Genomic DNA, 16,099 nt, shown 5'->3' with positions numbered 1-16,099 from the left:
TTATCCTTGAGAAGCTTGTTCACATCAGTTATTCTATCAACAAAGTGTTGAAATTCCATAAATTGCTTGGGACTTCGACAGAAGTGTGAGTAGAGCTCTCTAATTAAAATTTCAATTTTTTTTACTGAAGCAAACTTGCTCACAATTCCAAAAGCTAGATTCATTCTGTGAGCCATGCAGTGAATTGTAGTAATGTACAGTGCAAATGAAGTTTCAATGTTTGTACAAAGACCGTTCCTGTAACCTTGCATTATTGAAGCTCCATCTGCTCCAACACAAACCAGTTTTTTAGCTACCGTCATGTCATCCATACCTCCATATTCAATTAAACTTCTCTTTACTAGTTGAAATAAATTTTCCGTTGTCACACTCTCCTTCATTTTAACAATAGATAGTAGAAGAGGTTTGCGGGTATGATTCTCTACAGTATAAACATGCATGTATACCCATGCAGTATTGTCTACTGTTGTAACTTCGTTTAAAGAAAATGCAATAAAGTTTGACTCTCTTATTTTTTCCTTTACATCTTCTTTTTCAACCTCAGCAAGACAACTTGCCCATTCCCATCCACAATTTACTAACCAATGTCTATTAGGATAGTTAGGAACTTTCAAAAAGTGTAATAAACCACTAATTGATGGGAAATATGTCATAGCACGCCCTCTGCTTAAAATATAAATCACAACGCTTAACTGAACAACTTTTCCCAGTTGTTCTATTTGCACTGTTTTTCCAAAACTAGCTTCAATAGAACCTTTAACTTCAACAAGCTTCGTCTGTATTTTCTCATGAAAATAATACTCTTCGACATTCCTCACATGCTTACATTCCTCCTTTGTTTTCCATCTTATCACTGATTTTTCAACCCCATCTATCATTTGTTTTTCATAAACTTTACTCATATGCTTTTCTATGGTGTCAAATTTTAGCTGCAACCTAATTTCCTTGTTATGTTTCCAAGTGCAAATCTTGCACCTGCATTCTATTGGAGGCTTGCCTTCAATTGGATTCTCCATTGGTTCAATGAATGGATACTTTGATGCCCAATTAATTTGAAAATTCCTCACTGACATATCCCACTCCCGATCCTTTTTTGATTGTGGTTCATCATTTTTTGATCTGGCTTTTCTTTTCCCCTTCCGTGCATTATCATCAATGGCATTATCACCCAAGTCGATTATATCATTCCGGCTAACTTGGGCATCTACCAGATAATCTTCTTCAAGATCATCCTAATCTGAGATATCAGGTTCGTCGTTGTCTTCAACATGCGGTGTAGGTTGCGAATTTTGTACTTGTACTTGTGATGATGTACCTTCCTGATTTTCACCACACTCTTTTCCAAAGCCAAAGTACGAAGACAACGTTATGCTTTTTGTTGGCCTCTCATGGCCTTCCCCACATTCAGGTTTCCTACCCTTCTTCTTGTTCGACATCTCCAATGAAATAAAGGCTGCCAAAAAAATATCAATTTGTTGAAGAAGCAATAATAGACTATAAAGTATAATATATGTTTCATTGGCCCTACAACCTACAATCTAGATGTCTAAGGTCTGAATGTCCCGGCTGACCACTTGGCACTGACGAGTCGCCACCGAATAAAAATGAACTCAATAGTGCAAACAAATATAGATAAATTCATAATAACATTATAGCACTTCAAAAATATGATCGCTCACCGTTAGGTCACTAGCAGTTGCCAATGCACTCAACAACAATGATTTTCCTTAGTCTGAAACTTCGCTATTGATCATAATTCAGAGCCTAGAACCCACCAAATTGTGTAGAGATAGATCTGATATTTGCATGTATTTATACCAATCCTTATATGGCAAATTCCACGGGAATTTTATATGGTATACAAATATTTGGCGAATCCCGCGTAACTATAACACAACTTATGTAATTTTTGAGGCGATTATGGGTCGTCCAAATAATTGGCAAATACAATATAGTTGGCGAAAGTTGGGGTGAATGGAGACACGCGTCGACAAAATATCGGGCGAATTGGGTCCTCCTAGCTAACAAATCTTCACATGCCTATAGGTGAATTATGTTTGTCTATTAAGGCAACCTTGGAGAGTGCAGGCGAAAAAATTAAATTTACCGTGTGTCCACCATATATTGTATTGGCGAAATCCTCTCATAGAAACATTTAATTACATAAAACATATGGCGATCGGGTCGTGAATTTGACGGAAATTGATAATGTTCTGGTGACATGGCCACCCCCAGTCGATACAAAATATTTGCCATTTCTTAGGTCGCCGACGTGAAAAATTCGCCATTGGCGAATATTCGCCACTAAAGTAATCTCTGATTTTCATTCCTGCTCCAAGTTGAACTCCATCTTTAAGAATTACATTCAAATTATTATTATTGAGATGTTTGTTTTGAAAAAAATCATTGCTTCAATATAATTATCAATTAATAGAAGAAATAAAATTTTAATTATTATAACTAATGCGATGGTTAAACAATCACTTCTTAATTTTTTAATTTTGTCACTTTTTTATATTTATATATAATTGTGTTTGAATACCATGACTTAGCAATATGAAAGTAAATTTAAAGTTCATTCATGCATGCCTAGAAATTGAACAAGCTCAATCATATGCCACTTAAAAATGAACCTTATACTAAAGCAATTAATTTAGAGGTAGTGCGTGATTGTACGAAGGTAAGTTCAAATGAAAATGCACTAGGAATGAATATATAAAGAATGCATACGAATGAATATTAACAGTAATAAATAGAATAAATAAAGAATGCATAAGAATGAATATAAACAGTCATAAATAGAAATGCTTAAAATATGAATAAAAGACAAAACAAATACAAACAAGATCGCTTACTGAGAAGTTATGTCAAATTCTTTAACAAAACCATTACAATACAATAAATGACCCTTTTCAAAAAGATTGAGAAGAAACAACAAGAAAGAAAAGAAAAGGAAAGAATCTGCACCAAATTTTAACGACAACAGAAAAAAAAACATGAACTCAAAATGCTTCTTGTGCTTTAGAGGTGGGTCCCACAAGTATGGGTAGACTGAACAGTGTAAAAGAAAGCTCTAGAAAGATTCTAAAGCGTTTTCTTTTCTCTCTCTTTTTTTTCAAAATTGTAACGACAATGAGTAAAACCCATGTCTCATCTGTACAAAAGGCTGCACACAGGCAATTCAGCATTTCACTTTAATTCTTTTCTGAATTCATTCCAGTTGTGTAAGCTTGGAATAAATTTTATCAATGGCTGTTGATGACGATGATCTGGAGATCTCTGATGCCGAAGAGATAGATGATGATGATGATGAAGAAGAAGGTGATGAGTTGGAGTCTGCGCCGCCCATGGAAGTGGGGGAGGAGAAGGAAATCGGTCGTTTTGGTTTGAAGAAAAAAATTATCAGAGCGGGAAAAAATTATCAAACACCAGAAAATGGAGATGAAGTTACAGGTAAGTTTGATACCATTTCACAGTTTGAAAAAAAGAAGTTAATTATTTATTTATTTTTAATTAATCTTTCTTCTAATGCAAAGATTATGTAACTGCCACGATCGACGGGTATCTTTATAAGAGACGTATAATTGGTTGTTTGAAACAGAAGAATTGAAATTTTTGTTGGCTAAATAGCTACTTTATTTATCAATTTTGGATATATCTTTTTTTAACTTTCTCCTGGGGTTTTGATATTCTGACAACGATGAATTTTAGCTTTCTATAATGATTTAAAGAATAGGACTTAAAAAATAAAAGGCGTTTCGGGAATCTTTACACACAGAGATTAATTTACTGGTGTATGAGTGTTGATCGGATGTAACAACTTTGCCTAGATTTTATAGAAAAAACGTGGGTCAGTAGGTTTTTTAAAATGTTTTTTATTGACAAATTATTTTAAATTTTCGTTGTGGAAAATAAGCCATATTGTTGGCGGCTTAAAATGCTTGGGCCCTATCATAACTGTATAGACACTGTGTAGGTCTTTGGTCTTGCTTTGATGTATATTATTGAGTTGTCTACATTGTTGCCAGCCTTATGGGTTTCTTCACTCTAAGACTATTAACAAATAGTTGAATTACAGAGGAATCTCCTTTATCAAAGTCACTTGCAAGTCGCACTTAATCTTGTACTTTTTGTGTGTGCCACATTTAGTGCTTTATGTTGGATTCTACCTAATTTTAACAAAAGAATCTCTTCCATCTGAGCTACCTATGACTTTCACCTGGCCTCAGCCTTAGAGGATTGCTGCACTTGGTCAGTTTGTGTCATATTTTACTCAATTCTAATAAAATGTTGTCCGGGGATTGAACCCACGTATTTTATTAAAGGCTTTCATACGTTTATCAGTTGGGCTCCTCCTAATTCGAAGAAACCTGGAAAATATTTATTGAACCTAGATTCTATTGTTAAAGCCCCTTTATTTTTTTCAGCTGGGCTCATCCCATTGGAAGAAATTTAGAAAATATTTGAAGTTTGGAAAAACTCTGAATTTTAGAATGGTTTGCCAAACTTATTGTTTCAATAAATATATTTTTAAGCACTACGTAAACGTTTGAGTTATAACCTAGGTTTTGGTATTTATGTTAGTAAAATTTTGGTTCCACAATGTTACTATGAACAGCATGGATAATTTTAAGGATTGATATAGAATGGTTGGTGAATTGGCTCATGGAAAATGATATTTATTATTGATGAATTTACAAGGCTTAGTATACTATTAAATTATTAATACAAGTATGTTACTGCATAATTATACACAAACCATAGAGAATAGTGCAAATTTTTAATTAATTTTAAAATTTACTATATAGTAATTTCAATTTTCATATATTTGTTATGGTTAGGTAAAAAAAAACATACACTGATTTGTATTCGAGAAAATCTTGTTTAAAAGTTCCATGTCCATAAAAGTGGTCAACTAATCAAGTATTATTATTTGTTAGATGTATTTTGATAGCTGCTATGGACCAATTTGGTTTTAAAAAATGCTTGTTTCAATTCAATATCTTTATCCTTGTCTTAAATGTTTAATTTATTTCAGTTTCTATTTTTATATGCCATATATTGTCTAATTTACCTGTTGAAAATGTTGTGAAGGTCAATACAATTGGCCTAAAAGATCCTCATAAAAGTTGTTATTTTAATTTCTGTGTTTGAATTTTGAAATATTATCTTATTTTAAAACATATACCGTCCTCGTTTTTTCTTATTTACTTGCAGTGCATTATACCGGAACTTTACTGGATGGTACTAAGTTTGATTCTTCCAGAGACAAGGGCCAGCCTTTTACATTCACAGTTGGCCAAGGTACGCAAACTGTTCACCTAAAAATAAAGTAGTGGATATTCTATGTGAATGTGCATTGGTTGACTTGTTATAGGGCAGGAATTTTGGTAATTTTTACCAAAAAATGAAATATATGGGATAGAATTTAGAATCATAACTTTTTAAAAAAAATACAGGACTTATTTTGAACAATGTAACCTTTCATTTGAATAATAGAAAAAACCCAATTTTGAAAAAGAAAAAAATATTTCTGATTTCTAGACTCTTTTATGGCTTTCATGCTCCACTAGAGGATTCATCAGAATCATAATAGTGCAGCGTGAAAAGCATAATCTCTAAATCCTACTCCAGTCCTATTTAACAGGATTTCATCCTCTGATAAAAAATATCCCACATATTAGGAAAATGTTTGTGAATTAAAACAGAAGGAAAAACAAAATTAAGCAAGTATCCACAATTTAAATCATTCTCTAGCAGCTTTAGTAAATAGTGGGTAAGTTTGCAAAACTACATCTAGTTTCAGAATATTTCAAAACTACAGAATTCTGACCCATTCATAGAATAAATTTGCATCCTCTATTATGTACTTTTTCTGGCAACCAAATGTCTAAGCCACTACTCTGAAATGTACATACAACCCAGTTCGTCAAGTCAAAATATCAGCTTAAGGAACTATCAATAAAAGGAAACTGTACCAGACTATTCTCCCTTATTTATTCTCTCCTCAGCATCAAGATCACTTTATTGACTCCATATTTCTCTGCTACATTTCTTTTTGGAGGAGTGAATGGATAGTCAGAAGGCTTTGCAAAATACCATGATGTTATACTATTAACTAAATCTCCATTATTTGACATCTCCAATCAAGGTGGTAATTGAAACATTTTAATGCTCAAGCTCTTTTATACATATTTCGGCAGCCATGAATTGTGCCTGGATCGTTCATAGGAATTTCGATAGCCACATCAATTTCTTTGTTCATAACAAGTCAATAATGTATTTTACTTCCAGTGTTCTATTCATCTGTCATGTTTTGTGCAGTCGAAACCTGAGCAACTCTTGATTTATGGCCAGCTTTCTCACCCTTAACTTCTAATCCTTTGGCCAACCTTTCTATGATATTCAGGATCAGTTTTGCTGGGAGTGGTTTTGGTAATTCCTTGATGCACAGATCTTCAATGAAAATTCGTATCACACCATTACCAATAATCTCTCTGCATACCCCAATTGTACATTCCATGATCTTATGGGGAAAGGCAGAGCAACTCTTAATTCCAGCAAATAGCAAAGCAATAAAATTTGGACTCCTTGCTGTATTTTGAATGACCAAAATTTCATTCCCCACTCTACACCATAGATCGGTTTGCTATGAAAATAGAAGTGTAAGAAGCAGAAGAGAGTCTAGCACTAACTGAAGCCCAGGTATGGAAAAAGAATAGGTTTCTCTTCCAGTTTTTGTTACATGGGACAGAGATCACAAGAGATAAAGAACAGGTTGTTTAATGATTTCAGTCCTTGAGTAGCCCAAGGAGCGCAAAACCCACTCCTACGGAAGCTTATGGTATCTGCGGTGAAATAGAGATTTAAAACTGGTATAGGGACTGCTTAAAGGTTAAAAAACAGAGGCTGTGAGGCTGAGAATCTTGCTGAGAGGAACCAGCCTATTAAGTCTGTACTGTTAGTTATTGAAGAACTCTATATGGCCATCTTTGGACTAACAGTTTGAGATGTCTTACAAGTATGAACCCTAAACTGTAGGCCCAAATTCACGACGTTAGGAAAGTGATGTAGTATTGAGCATTTTTTGTGTTAAAAACTGTTGTGGGTAATACCACAAATCATAAAGCAATATGCTTCTAGTTTTGAACATGAGAAAGTGATGCAGTATTGAGCATGAGAAAATGGGTCAGTTTGATCCTCAGGGTTATGCATTCTTAAGAGGCTTCCAAACACAAAGTCACACTGAAACCCATTTTGAGTACAAATTTATCTTTGCAAAAGGAGTGTGTGACATTGGCAAGTGAGAAGGAGAGGTAAGCTTCAATATCAGAAAGTCTAGCAAGCCCTCATCTTTTCCTCATCAAAATATCAGACCAAATAGGCATATAAAATCTCATGCAGGAGAGAAGAGACGATCACATATTTTGGAGATTTTCCACAGCTAAGAAATTCCTTTTCTTTGCTCCCTCAACTTGTAAGGAGCTCTTCTATGAGTATCATAAATTCTTAGGTCACCAAAAATATTTGGTATGTTTTTTATTGGGCATCTTTGGGCTTCCTATGTATTGAAACTTTGGTAAGATTTTATGGTAACATTTTGAGTAGAAGAAGTTGAACTTGTTCTAAGTTCATTTTTGTTTGCAGATTTGCAAACAGCTACAAAGTTAGTTGCGGTGAACTGTGGTATGTTGAGATGAGTTTCTGGTGTTGCAGTTTAACATGGAGACTTGTCTAAGTCTAGTGTTGCTGTGTTCTCAACCACAAGTCATTTGGAGGAGAGCTCACAACATATAATTGTATAAGTAGGTCATCGGAGTGTCTATGATAGTGTAGGTGCACTTGTGGCATTATTGAAGTAAATGTGGTGATGACTAGGAGCATGCTCATGTTCAAGAGGATACTCCAGGGTACTACAAGTAGCTAGAAGCAATTAGGAGTTTGTCTATGCTACTGCAAACTATAAGTGATAACCTGAAGGTGTGAAGTTTATCATAAATGAGGGACTTTAGTTTCTGACTGCTACATTCTTTCTTATCTTAAGGTCTGAATAAATAGGTTTGAATTCCTTTTATGTATTGATGAGGACTGCCGATATCTTATAAAAATAAATTAGATTAATATAAAGTGTGAAAATTATAGAGTATGCACCGCTGAACTGAGAAAACAAGAAGACAGGGGTGCAAGATCACCCACTAAAGATTACCGTTATTATTTACTCGATTTCCTTTTTGTTTTAGTTGTTGAATCCAAAGTGGTTTGTTTACTAGCAGCCATGGTCTCTGAAGTCTCATTGGATCTGATTTCTGCCTTTTTCTTTCTCTTCAGCTTTTTGGCCTAGGTAATGAGAAGCAAAAGTATCCTCAGCTACCAATTGAACATCCTCTCAAGCTGGAGCTAAATTCGTATTTTCAGCATTGGATGTCTCTTTTTCTGGTACTTGAGACTCATCTGGGACCACCATCTCATAAGGAACCACCTCTTCAGAAACCTTCTCCAGAAAAACACCTAAATCTTCCATTGGAGCCACCTCCAAGGACAAAATAGAAAAGGGGTTGGGAAAAGAGGGATCTGTGATTGTTTTGTCTTGATTTTCTTTCTATTTGCTTGCCAATCTATTTATTTTTTGGAAGTTTTATTTTTTGTCCACCATGGATTGGGTTATCTTGGGGCAATTTATTGGAAACGACCATGGTGATGGCAAACATTATATTAAAGGGAATATAGTCATAGTCAATTTTTTTATTCTGATCAAACTTTTTGAGCTTTCGATTAGCAATTTTAGGGAGTCCTTTAAGAAGCTCCACTTTTACACAAATACAGGATACAAATAAATTATTTTTTTTGGGCAGAGCACAAGCTTTATATGTTCCAATAGCATTGCCTATTAACTAAAAACTTCTTCAGTGGTAATCTTACCCAAACTGGCACTTGAGAGGATCAAAACTACACATTGAGTAATGAAGGTACAAATCATTGGAGCTTATATAAACCAAGGGCCACTTTGAAAAATCAGGTATTTCTTTTCTTTGACTGAGAAGTCCACAATGAAGAAACCCCTCCAATAGAGAGATATGTTGATTTCTCCTTTGATTAAAGGCTTGCATTCTTTGTCTACTTAGTCGGAGTTTTATATGAAGGCTAAGCCCTTGTGAATTTGCCCACTAGAGCCAACTCATGATATTTGACAAGCAAGTCTGTAGCTTCTCCCATGGAGATGTCAATGAAAGGAGATCTTCTCCATTTTTTAATCATCCAAGAAGATTTATTGCCAATCCTAGGAAATCAGTGATTTGTAATCGCTGTGGGGGAAGGGGATGAGAGGCCAATACCCAAGCTGGCTGCAGCATCATGATATGAGCAGCAAGCCATTCAAAAGGTGGCACAAGCAGGAACACCATGAAGAAAATAACAAATGAATTCCCAAAAGGAATGAACGTACCACAAACGCATCTAATTGAAATGAAAGTAGAATCATTCAAGATTATCATAAAAGCAAGACTATGGAGTGTAGATAAGCAGTGGGAGGGTTTCATAGATCAAGCAACTGTTTAGCAATTGCAAAACCCAACACCTTCGTTAGTATTCCTATGCCATTTGGGCTGCCCCATCACAGAAACCCAATGAGGACTGCTAATATTGTAAAGCCACAATTCAGCCTTTTTGAATAGCTGGACTCTCCACTATGAAGTTGGTTGAATGTTTAGTGTGTAAAGCATGTGCTAGGACTAGTTGCCCCTCTTGATTGAAAACTCCTCCTTCACTAGCCAAGCGTGGGTTTCCTTGAGCAACCTAATGGAAATATAATTTGATGAGATCACTAGCAGACAACTTTCGTTTTTCAATCTCCTTATGCTCTCTAATATCCTGATGATGGATCATGGAGTGTGATCTGAAATGTTGATGTAAAACAATTCACACAATCTAATCTAGAAGCGGCAATAGAACTTTCATCTGATCAAGGTGTTCCTAGGCCATTCAATCTTGCCTCTTTAGTAAGAATATTTCATTAGAATCATCTTCTTACAAAAATTTACGTGGTGGATTTTTTTTTTTTTAAAATCTTTGAAAAATAACTAATCAGGTAAAAAAGAAAATCCCACAAAAAAATAGGCTCTAGCAGAACATGATTTTTTTAATGCTTTACATGGCTGATGGCTCTGTATGGTTTCTTTTGAACATTTTAGCTTTGGGTGTCTCTATTTATTGGATTTTGTTGAAGGGATCAATATTCTTCATAGATTTCCATACACATGCGTTTGAGCATATTGGTTTTGGTTCCTTTATATGTTTCTATATATTGCAATGTGTAGATTAGATGGGGTCAGTCTTCTTTGTATGTATCCCATGTCATCTAGTTCTTGATAGGCACATCAAGGAGTTGTCCGTTAACTAATTTTCAATTTATCTAACAGAAATAATTTTGTTGAAATGCTTTCTTTAGTCCACTGCTACTAGTGTTTACATAGATTCATTCAACGTAAGTTTTATATTCATTTGAATTATATGATCAAATTTTCTTTCTCTGAATTGTTTCAGGTGAAGTTATCAAAGGATGGGATCAAGGAATCATTACAATGAAGAAAGAAGAAAATGCACTCTTTACAATACCTCCAGAATTAGCATATGGCTCTGCTGGAAGACCTCCTTCTATTCCTCCCAATACCACCATTCAGCTTGACGTGGAACTCATCTCTTGGACTAGTGTAGTCGATGTATGCAAGGATGGTGGAATTCTCAAGAAAATAATCTCTCAAGGAGAAAATTATGAGAAACCCAAATATGCAGATGAGGTGACTGGTAATTGATCTGAACCCGAAAGCCATTTTTTAATGGTTTGAATATCAAATAAAAAAATTGGTCTTTATCTTCTTTTCTATTGTACAGTTTGTTTGAGGTATATATATTTTCATGAGATGAGTGAGAAACTATTATGTGCCTGGTAGAAAGAGTGTTTTCTCCTTTGTAAATGAAGCTGGGGAATGTATCCTGTATTTTTGCATTAATTGTTCTGAGAGTTGAGTCATATGTTATGTTATTATGGTTTGAATTATTACTACATCATGTGATCGCAGTGGGTGTTAGTTCCCAGGAAACAAAAGTGGATGAATTTTTGGCAGAAAATAAATGAGATTTTTTTTAATGGCAAGTCATGTGAAAAGAATGATCATTTCAGTTAATTATGCTTCATTTATTGATCCAGTGAAGTATGAAGCTAAACTTGAGGATGGAACAATTGTGGCAAAAACAAGAGAGGGAGGCGTGGAGTTCTATGTCAATGATGGTAATGACTTCTATTAATTTGCAAAATAACTGTCCGCACTTGATGTTATAGAATTTCCTCTTTGCAATTGCTAATGCTATTTGATTCTTATTTTTATATCATTATACATGTGTGCTGCAGGAAACTTTTGTCCTGCCATTGCAAAGGCAGTGAAAACAATGAACAGTGGAGAAAAGGCCATTCTCACAATAAAACCTGTGTGTATGTGTTCCTTTCTTTTTTCCCTGTATGTCTTTGTGAATTAGCAACATGCCATCAACTGTACTTTATACATGCTCTTTGTATCTTAATTGTTGTACATGTGTTCATCTCGCTGACTATGAATGTATCATGAAACATTGGTTACATGAACATCTGTCACGTTCAGCCAAAGTTTGTTTCAACTAGTGATGCTGTTCATTGGAACCTGATTTCTGGTGTGATACAAGACTATTTGATTTGGTCTGGGAGCCCTGGTTACTCTGAATAGCCGGTCAAATGAATTCTTCAGGCTTCTTTCTTGTTGGACTAATGTTCGTCTTTCTTTTTGGTTGATATGTATAATCTAAAACTACATTCATTGGATGGGTAAAAGTAAACAGTATTTCAAACATTTTAGGATATCCCATTTTGCTTTCCATAAGCTGTGCTGGTTTATTAGCTATTTGCACTCTTTGGATAATAGTTGTAATTATTGAAGATTTCTGGAGGCCTCCATCTAAGAACTTTGTTTATAAGTTCTAGTATCTGTTTGTTGTTCTTAGGGCAAAAGATATTTCAATACGAGTTCTGTATTCCTGTATTATGTGTTAGATGCAGCAAATGGTAAGTTCCTTTGGGTAGGAGCACGCCCTCCCTTTTTAAAATTTTTTCCTGTTCACCAAATAATCCAACTACATAACATATGGTATGAAAGGAAATTCACTCTGCCTTTTCTCATATGTTGCTGCTGTTTTAATCTGTAACATTGGATTTAACTATTGTTTGTTTTCTCAGGCTGAAGAACTATTTTGCATTATAAATATGTTGGTTGTATAATTAGTATGTTAATAGTTTGTAATCTTATGTGGATTTGCACAGATGCTTTTGGTGAGCAGGGTAGAGATGCTGCAGGGGTTTTTGTTGCAGTTCCACCAAATGCAAACCTTATTGTCACTCTGGAATTAATTTCATTTAAGTCTGTGAAAGAAATTACAGAAGATAAGAAGGTTGTAAAGAAAATTTTGAAAAAAGGTGAAGGGTATGAAAAACCAAGCGATGGAACAGTTGTTCAGAGTAAGTGCGCATTCCAAGGATTGTCAAATTGAATATAAAGAAATTGTCAAATACATTTAATTTTTTATTACTATGTATTACTCAGGGATATTTAAAAAAAGACTTATATCTAGCTTCCGGACAATTTCTTTGTATAATATAACTCAATGATATAGGTTTTACAGTTATTAAGGGTATTGAATGTGAATTTGCATTATGGTGACCTAGTCATAATGCATATTGTGGTCAGGAAATGCTTGAAGCAACCAGATTGTATAGACTCAAGTGTCCAGTCATTTATCTTTATTTGTTTTGGCAACAAATTGAAGGCACTTTTTTAAATTTAGAATTATGATGTCTGACAGTCAGGTATATCGCTAAGCTACAAGATGGCACGGTCTTTGAGCAGAAGGGATCTGAAGGCGAAGATTCTTTTCAATTTATAATAGGGGAAGGTGAGTTTCAAACTCATGAGACTAAGTACATAGAATGTTGGAGTTGCAGCAATAAGAATGTGTAAAAATAATAAGATGAGAAGCTTTAATTTGCTTTGTTAAAAATAGTAAGTAAAATGTTCGAAGTGTGATTTCACATTACTAAAATGATTTTTTATTTTAATTTGGTTATTTGCAGAACAAGTTATTTCTGGTCTGGATAAAGCTGTAGCAAAAATGAAGAAGGGGGAGGTAGCTCTAATTACAATATATCCTGAGTATGGATTTGGAAATGTTGACATCCAAAGGGATTTGGCTGTGGTTCCACCAAATTCAACTCTCATTTATGAGGTTGAAATGGTGTCATTTAGAAAGGTAAGAGAGGAAAGGCATACTGTTATTACAGAGTATACAAGTAAACATTTAACTTTTATGGCATTAGATTTTGCAATAGGCTTAAAAGTATTTTATTCCTCTTCTAGATATGTCATGGCTAACTAAATATTTATTCTCAGTGCATTGCTTAAGAACTGGAGTGGCCCTTTTTGATTCAAAGTCTATTGCTAGCCAATCTGTCATTGCTAGACTATTACAGTAAGATCTAATGGTCTAGTGATCTAATGATAGGAAAAGAAAGCCTGGGAGATGAATCCACTAGAGAAAATTGAGGCTGCTAAACAGTTGAAAGAGGATGGCAATAATCTGTTTAAGATTGGAAAGTACCAGCGAGCGGCAAAGAAATATGACATGGTATGATTGGCACCTTAAGGATCTCTAGGATATATTGAACACGTTGGTGACAAAGCACACATAAGTGTTGCTTTTGAGTTCAATAGTTTTTCTTTGGTGACAAAGCACACATAAGTGTTTTTTCTGTGTTCTAGATTTTTTCCGTTGTCATGTATTTCTTGAACTTTAGTAGTAGTCAAGGTTCATACTTCTCTTTACAGTTATTCTGGTGGTAAAGAAGTCTCGTGTCATCTGAACCAGGCTACAAATTATGTAGAGCATGAGGAGGAGTTCAATCCCGAGGATAGAAAACAGACAAAGGCTCTTAAAGTATCTTGTTGCCTGAATAATGCAGCGTGCTGCCTTAAATTGAAGGACTTTAAGGGAGCAATTAAGCTATGTTCAAAGGTAAATAAATGAGTAGAGCAAGAATTTACAGTTTTGGAGCTCATAATTTTGATGCATGTTGTTGTGCAAGTTCATCCTCTTTTGGTATCTAGTTAAATTTTTGTGTCATAATTAGGTCGATTAGCAGGTTGACTGAGGATTGTTGTAGTAAATTCACGTGCTTGCTGGACTGGTATCATGAGTAGTCTTTTGGTTTTGTTTTTGTAGATCCAATCATGAGTAGGTTTGAGTGGAGCAATGTATATTGATTCCAATTTAGTGGTTTTTCAGTGGAGCATTACAGTCTGTAATCTCATAGATTATCAATGGGTAATTGCAAAAAGTTATATGGTATCCTGCAATCCACAGGTTCTGCAGCATGAATCACAAAACATCAAGGCTTTGTATAGAAGAGCTCAAGCATACATGGAGACGGAAGATCTGGATTTAGCTGAACTAGATATCAAGAAAGCACAGGAGATAGACCCACAAAATAGGTACACTATAGAGATCTTTGACTTTACTCAAATAATGGGCTTAACTTACTGAAGTATGAATTTCTTAAATGCTGTATATCTTTTCCTTGTTTATGTGCAGAGAAGTGCGACTGGAGTATAAGACACTAAAGAAAAAGCAGATTGAACACAATAAGAAAGATGCGAAATTCTATGGAAATATTTTTTCAAGACTAAACAAATTGGAGGCTTCTGAAGCGAAGGTATTGATCTGAGTGAACGGTCCATTGTGAGAGCTTTATGAATACAATTATTCAGCAATGCCTGCGTATGCACAATTGTGATTTTTTGTTGTTTGTTTAAAACTGTAAAAAGGCCTTCTGTTCTCTTATTATTTCTTTAATTTTTAGTGAAGCAAAAAATGGTGTTGATGTCCCATTCTTCTTGGACGCACTTTGGCTTTGATAACTTTTGAGAGATATTTTGACGATTTTTATCTTTCATGTTTCTGTATCGACCTCTCGGTGAAAGCAGTCCAGGTTGCATTTTAGGACCTAAAATTTTGTCATCCTCATATATGTCCTATGTTTGTTATGACACAGTGCGCCTGCATACAGTGTAGGATTAAAGGCCACCTTATCGTGGTGGGGTATTTGAGATTGAGTTACACTCAAATATTGCCATTGATTTTTCTGTTTTGAAATCCTTTAGCATTAATGAAAATTCACAGATCATTCACGCATAAGTTTGGAGATTTACTAAACACTGTACATTTCTTAGTCTAGTTTCTTCAAATGTTGAAATTGACCAAAAATCTTGTTGTGATTGATTTTTACAGAAGGGAGAGGGTGAACCGATGGACGTTAAAAAAACAGGCAATGATGAAAACACAAAGCCAGAGGAAATGGCTCTAGATTCCAGATAATTTAATCCAACTGTTATAGAGCTTGCTTTAAAAGGTGAAAATTGTGAAAGTCATGTTGAGTCCAACAAGGTGGCCTTAGAATGAGGCTTTTACAAGTTTTTTAAGATGAAGTTCTCATCTGTTCGTGGTACCCTGGCACTCTCAGGATTTACTGATATTAGCACCCTGAAGGATAACGTAGTGTGTTTTTTCGTTTCAAATTTCAAAGTGGATCAGTATCATATTGTCAAACAACAAAATGGTTTGAGACAATTTGACTAAGAGTCATTAGAAGTCACTTTGAAAATGTGTAGGCCACGTTCAATCAATTTTATTCTATAAATTGTCAGTTTTGCCAGAAGTTGATCTATATCCCAATTACTTGCACGCGTTTGCATAATGGCAGTGTCAATTATAGTTTTATGCATGTAGATAATATGTTTTATATATTCCACACCTGTTGGCACTCCGTGTGAGTTAAAAGTTAAAATGGTCCAGGTAAATATTTTGTAAAATGAGGTTTTAAGGGGAGTACTAGCATTCTGATTGAATATGTATGTGGGGAAGGATTATCAAAAAGATTTGAGGCCTTCGACTTTAATATACATGATATTATAGTTGGAAGCAACTATAAATGATGTTAGCTTCATCTGTAATTAATGCCCTGAGCAAT

At 34.7% G+C, this 16,099-nt stretch overlaps 1 protein-coding gene across 1 annotated transcript; it reads left to right on the top strand.

Moving 5' to 3' along the window:
• Positions 1–3,053: 3,053 nt before the first annotated feature.
• Positions 3,054–15,787, top strand: LOC131062771 (peptidyl-prolyl cis-trans isomerase FKBP62). The gene is made up of 13 exons (XM_057996500.2): positions 3,054–3,453; positions 5,218–5,304; positions 10,540–10,800; positions 11,204–11,284; positions 11,405–11,485; positions 12,344–12,538; positions 12,883–12,972; positions 13,151–13,326; positions 13,579–13,701; positions 13,942–14,088; positions 14,437–14,564; positions 14,665–14,785; positions 15,361–15,787. The coding sequence occupies exons 1-13, from the start codon at positions 3,249–3,251 to the stop codon at positions 15,445–15,447; spliced, it is 1,782 nt and encodes a 593-aa protein (XP_057852483.2). The 5' UTR covers positions 3,054–3,248; the 3' UTR covers positions 15,448–15,787.
• The last annotated feature ends 312 nt before the right edge of the window (positions 15,788–16,099 follow it).

The sequence above is a fragment of the Cryptomeria japonica genome, chromosome 9 (assembly GCF_030272615.1).
Source record: "Cryptomeria japonica chromosome 9, Sugi_1.0, whole genome shotgun sequence".
Taxonomy (NCBI): Eukaryota; Viridiplantae; Streptophyta; class Pinopsida; order Cupressales; family Cupressaceae; genus Cryptomeria; species Cryptomeria japonica.
This window is presented reverse-complemented; position numbering and strand designations above follow the sequence as displayed.

Bases quoted from the DNA above. Each gene is read 5' to 3' on its own strand.
- LOC131062771 (XM_057996500.2), top strand. From the start codon at position 3,249: ATGGCTGTTGATGACGATGATCTGGAGATCTCTGATGCCGAAGAGATA. The intron at 13,327-13,578 runs GTAAGAGAGGAA...ATCTAATGATAG, and splicing joins AAATGGTGTCATTTAGAAAG to GAAAAGAAAGCCTGGGAGAT. The intron at 13,702-13,941 runs GTATGATTGGCA...CATCTGAACCAG, and splicing joins CGGCAAAGAAATATGACATG to GCTACAAATTATGTAGAGCA.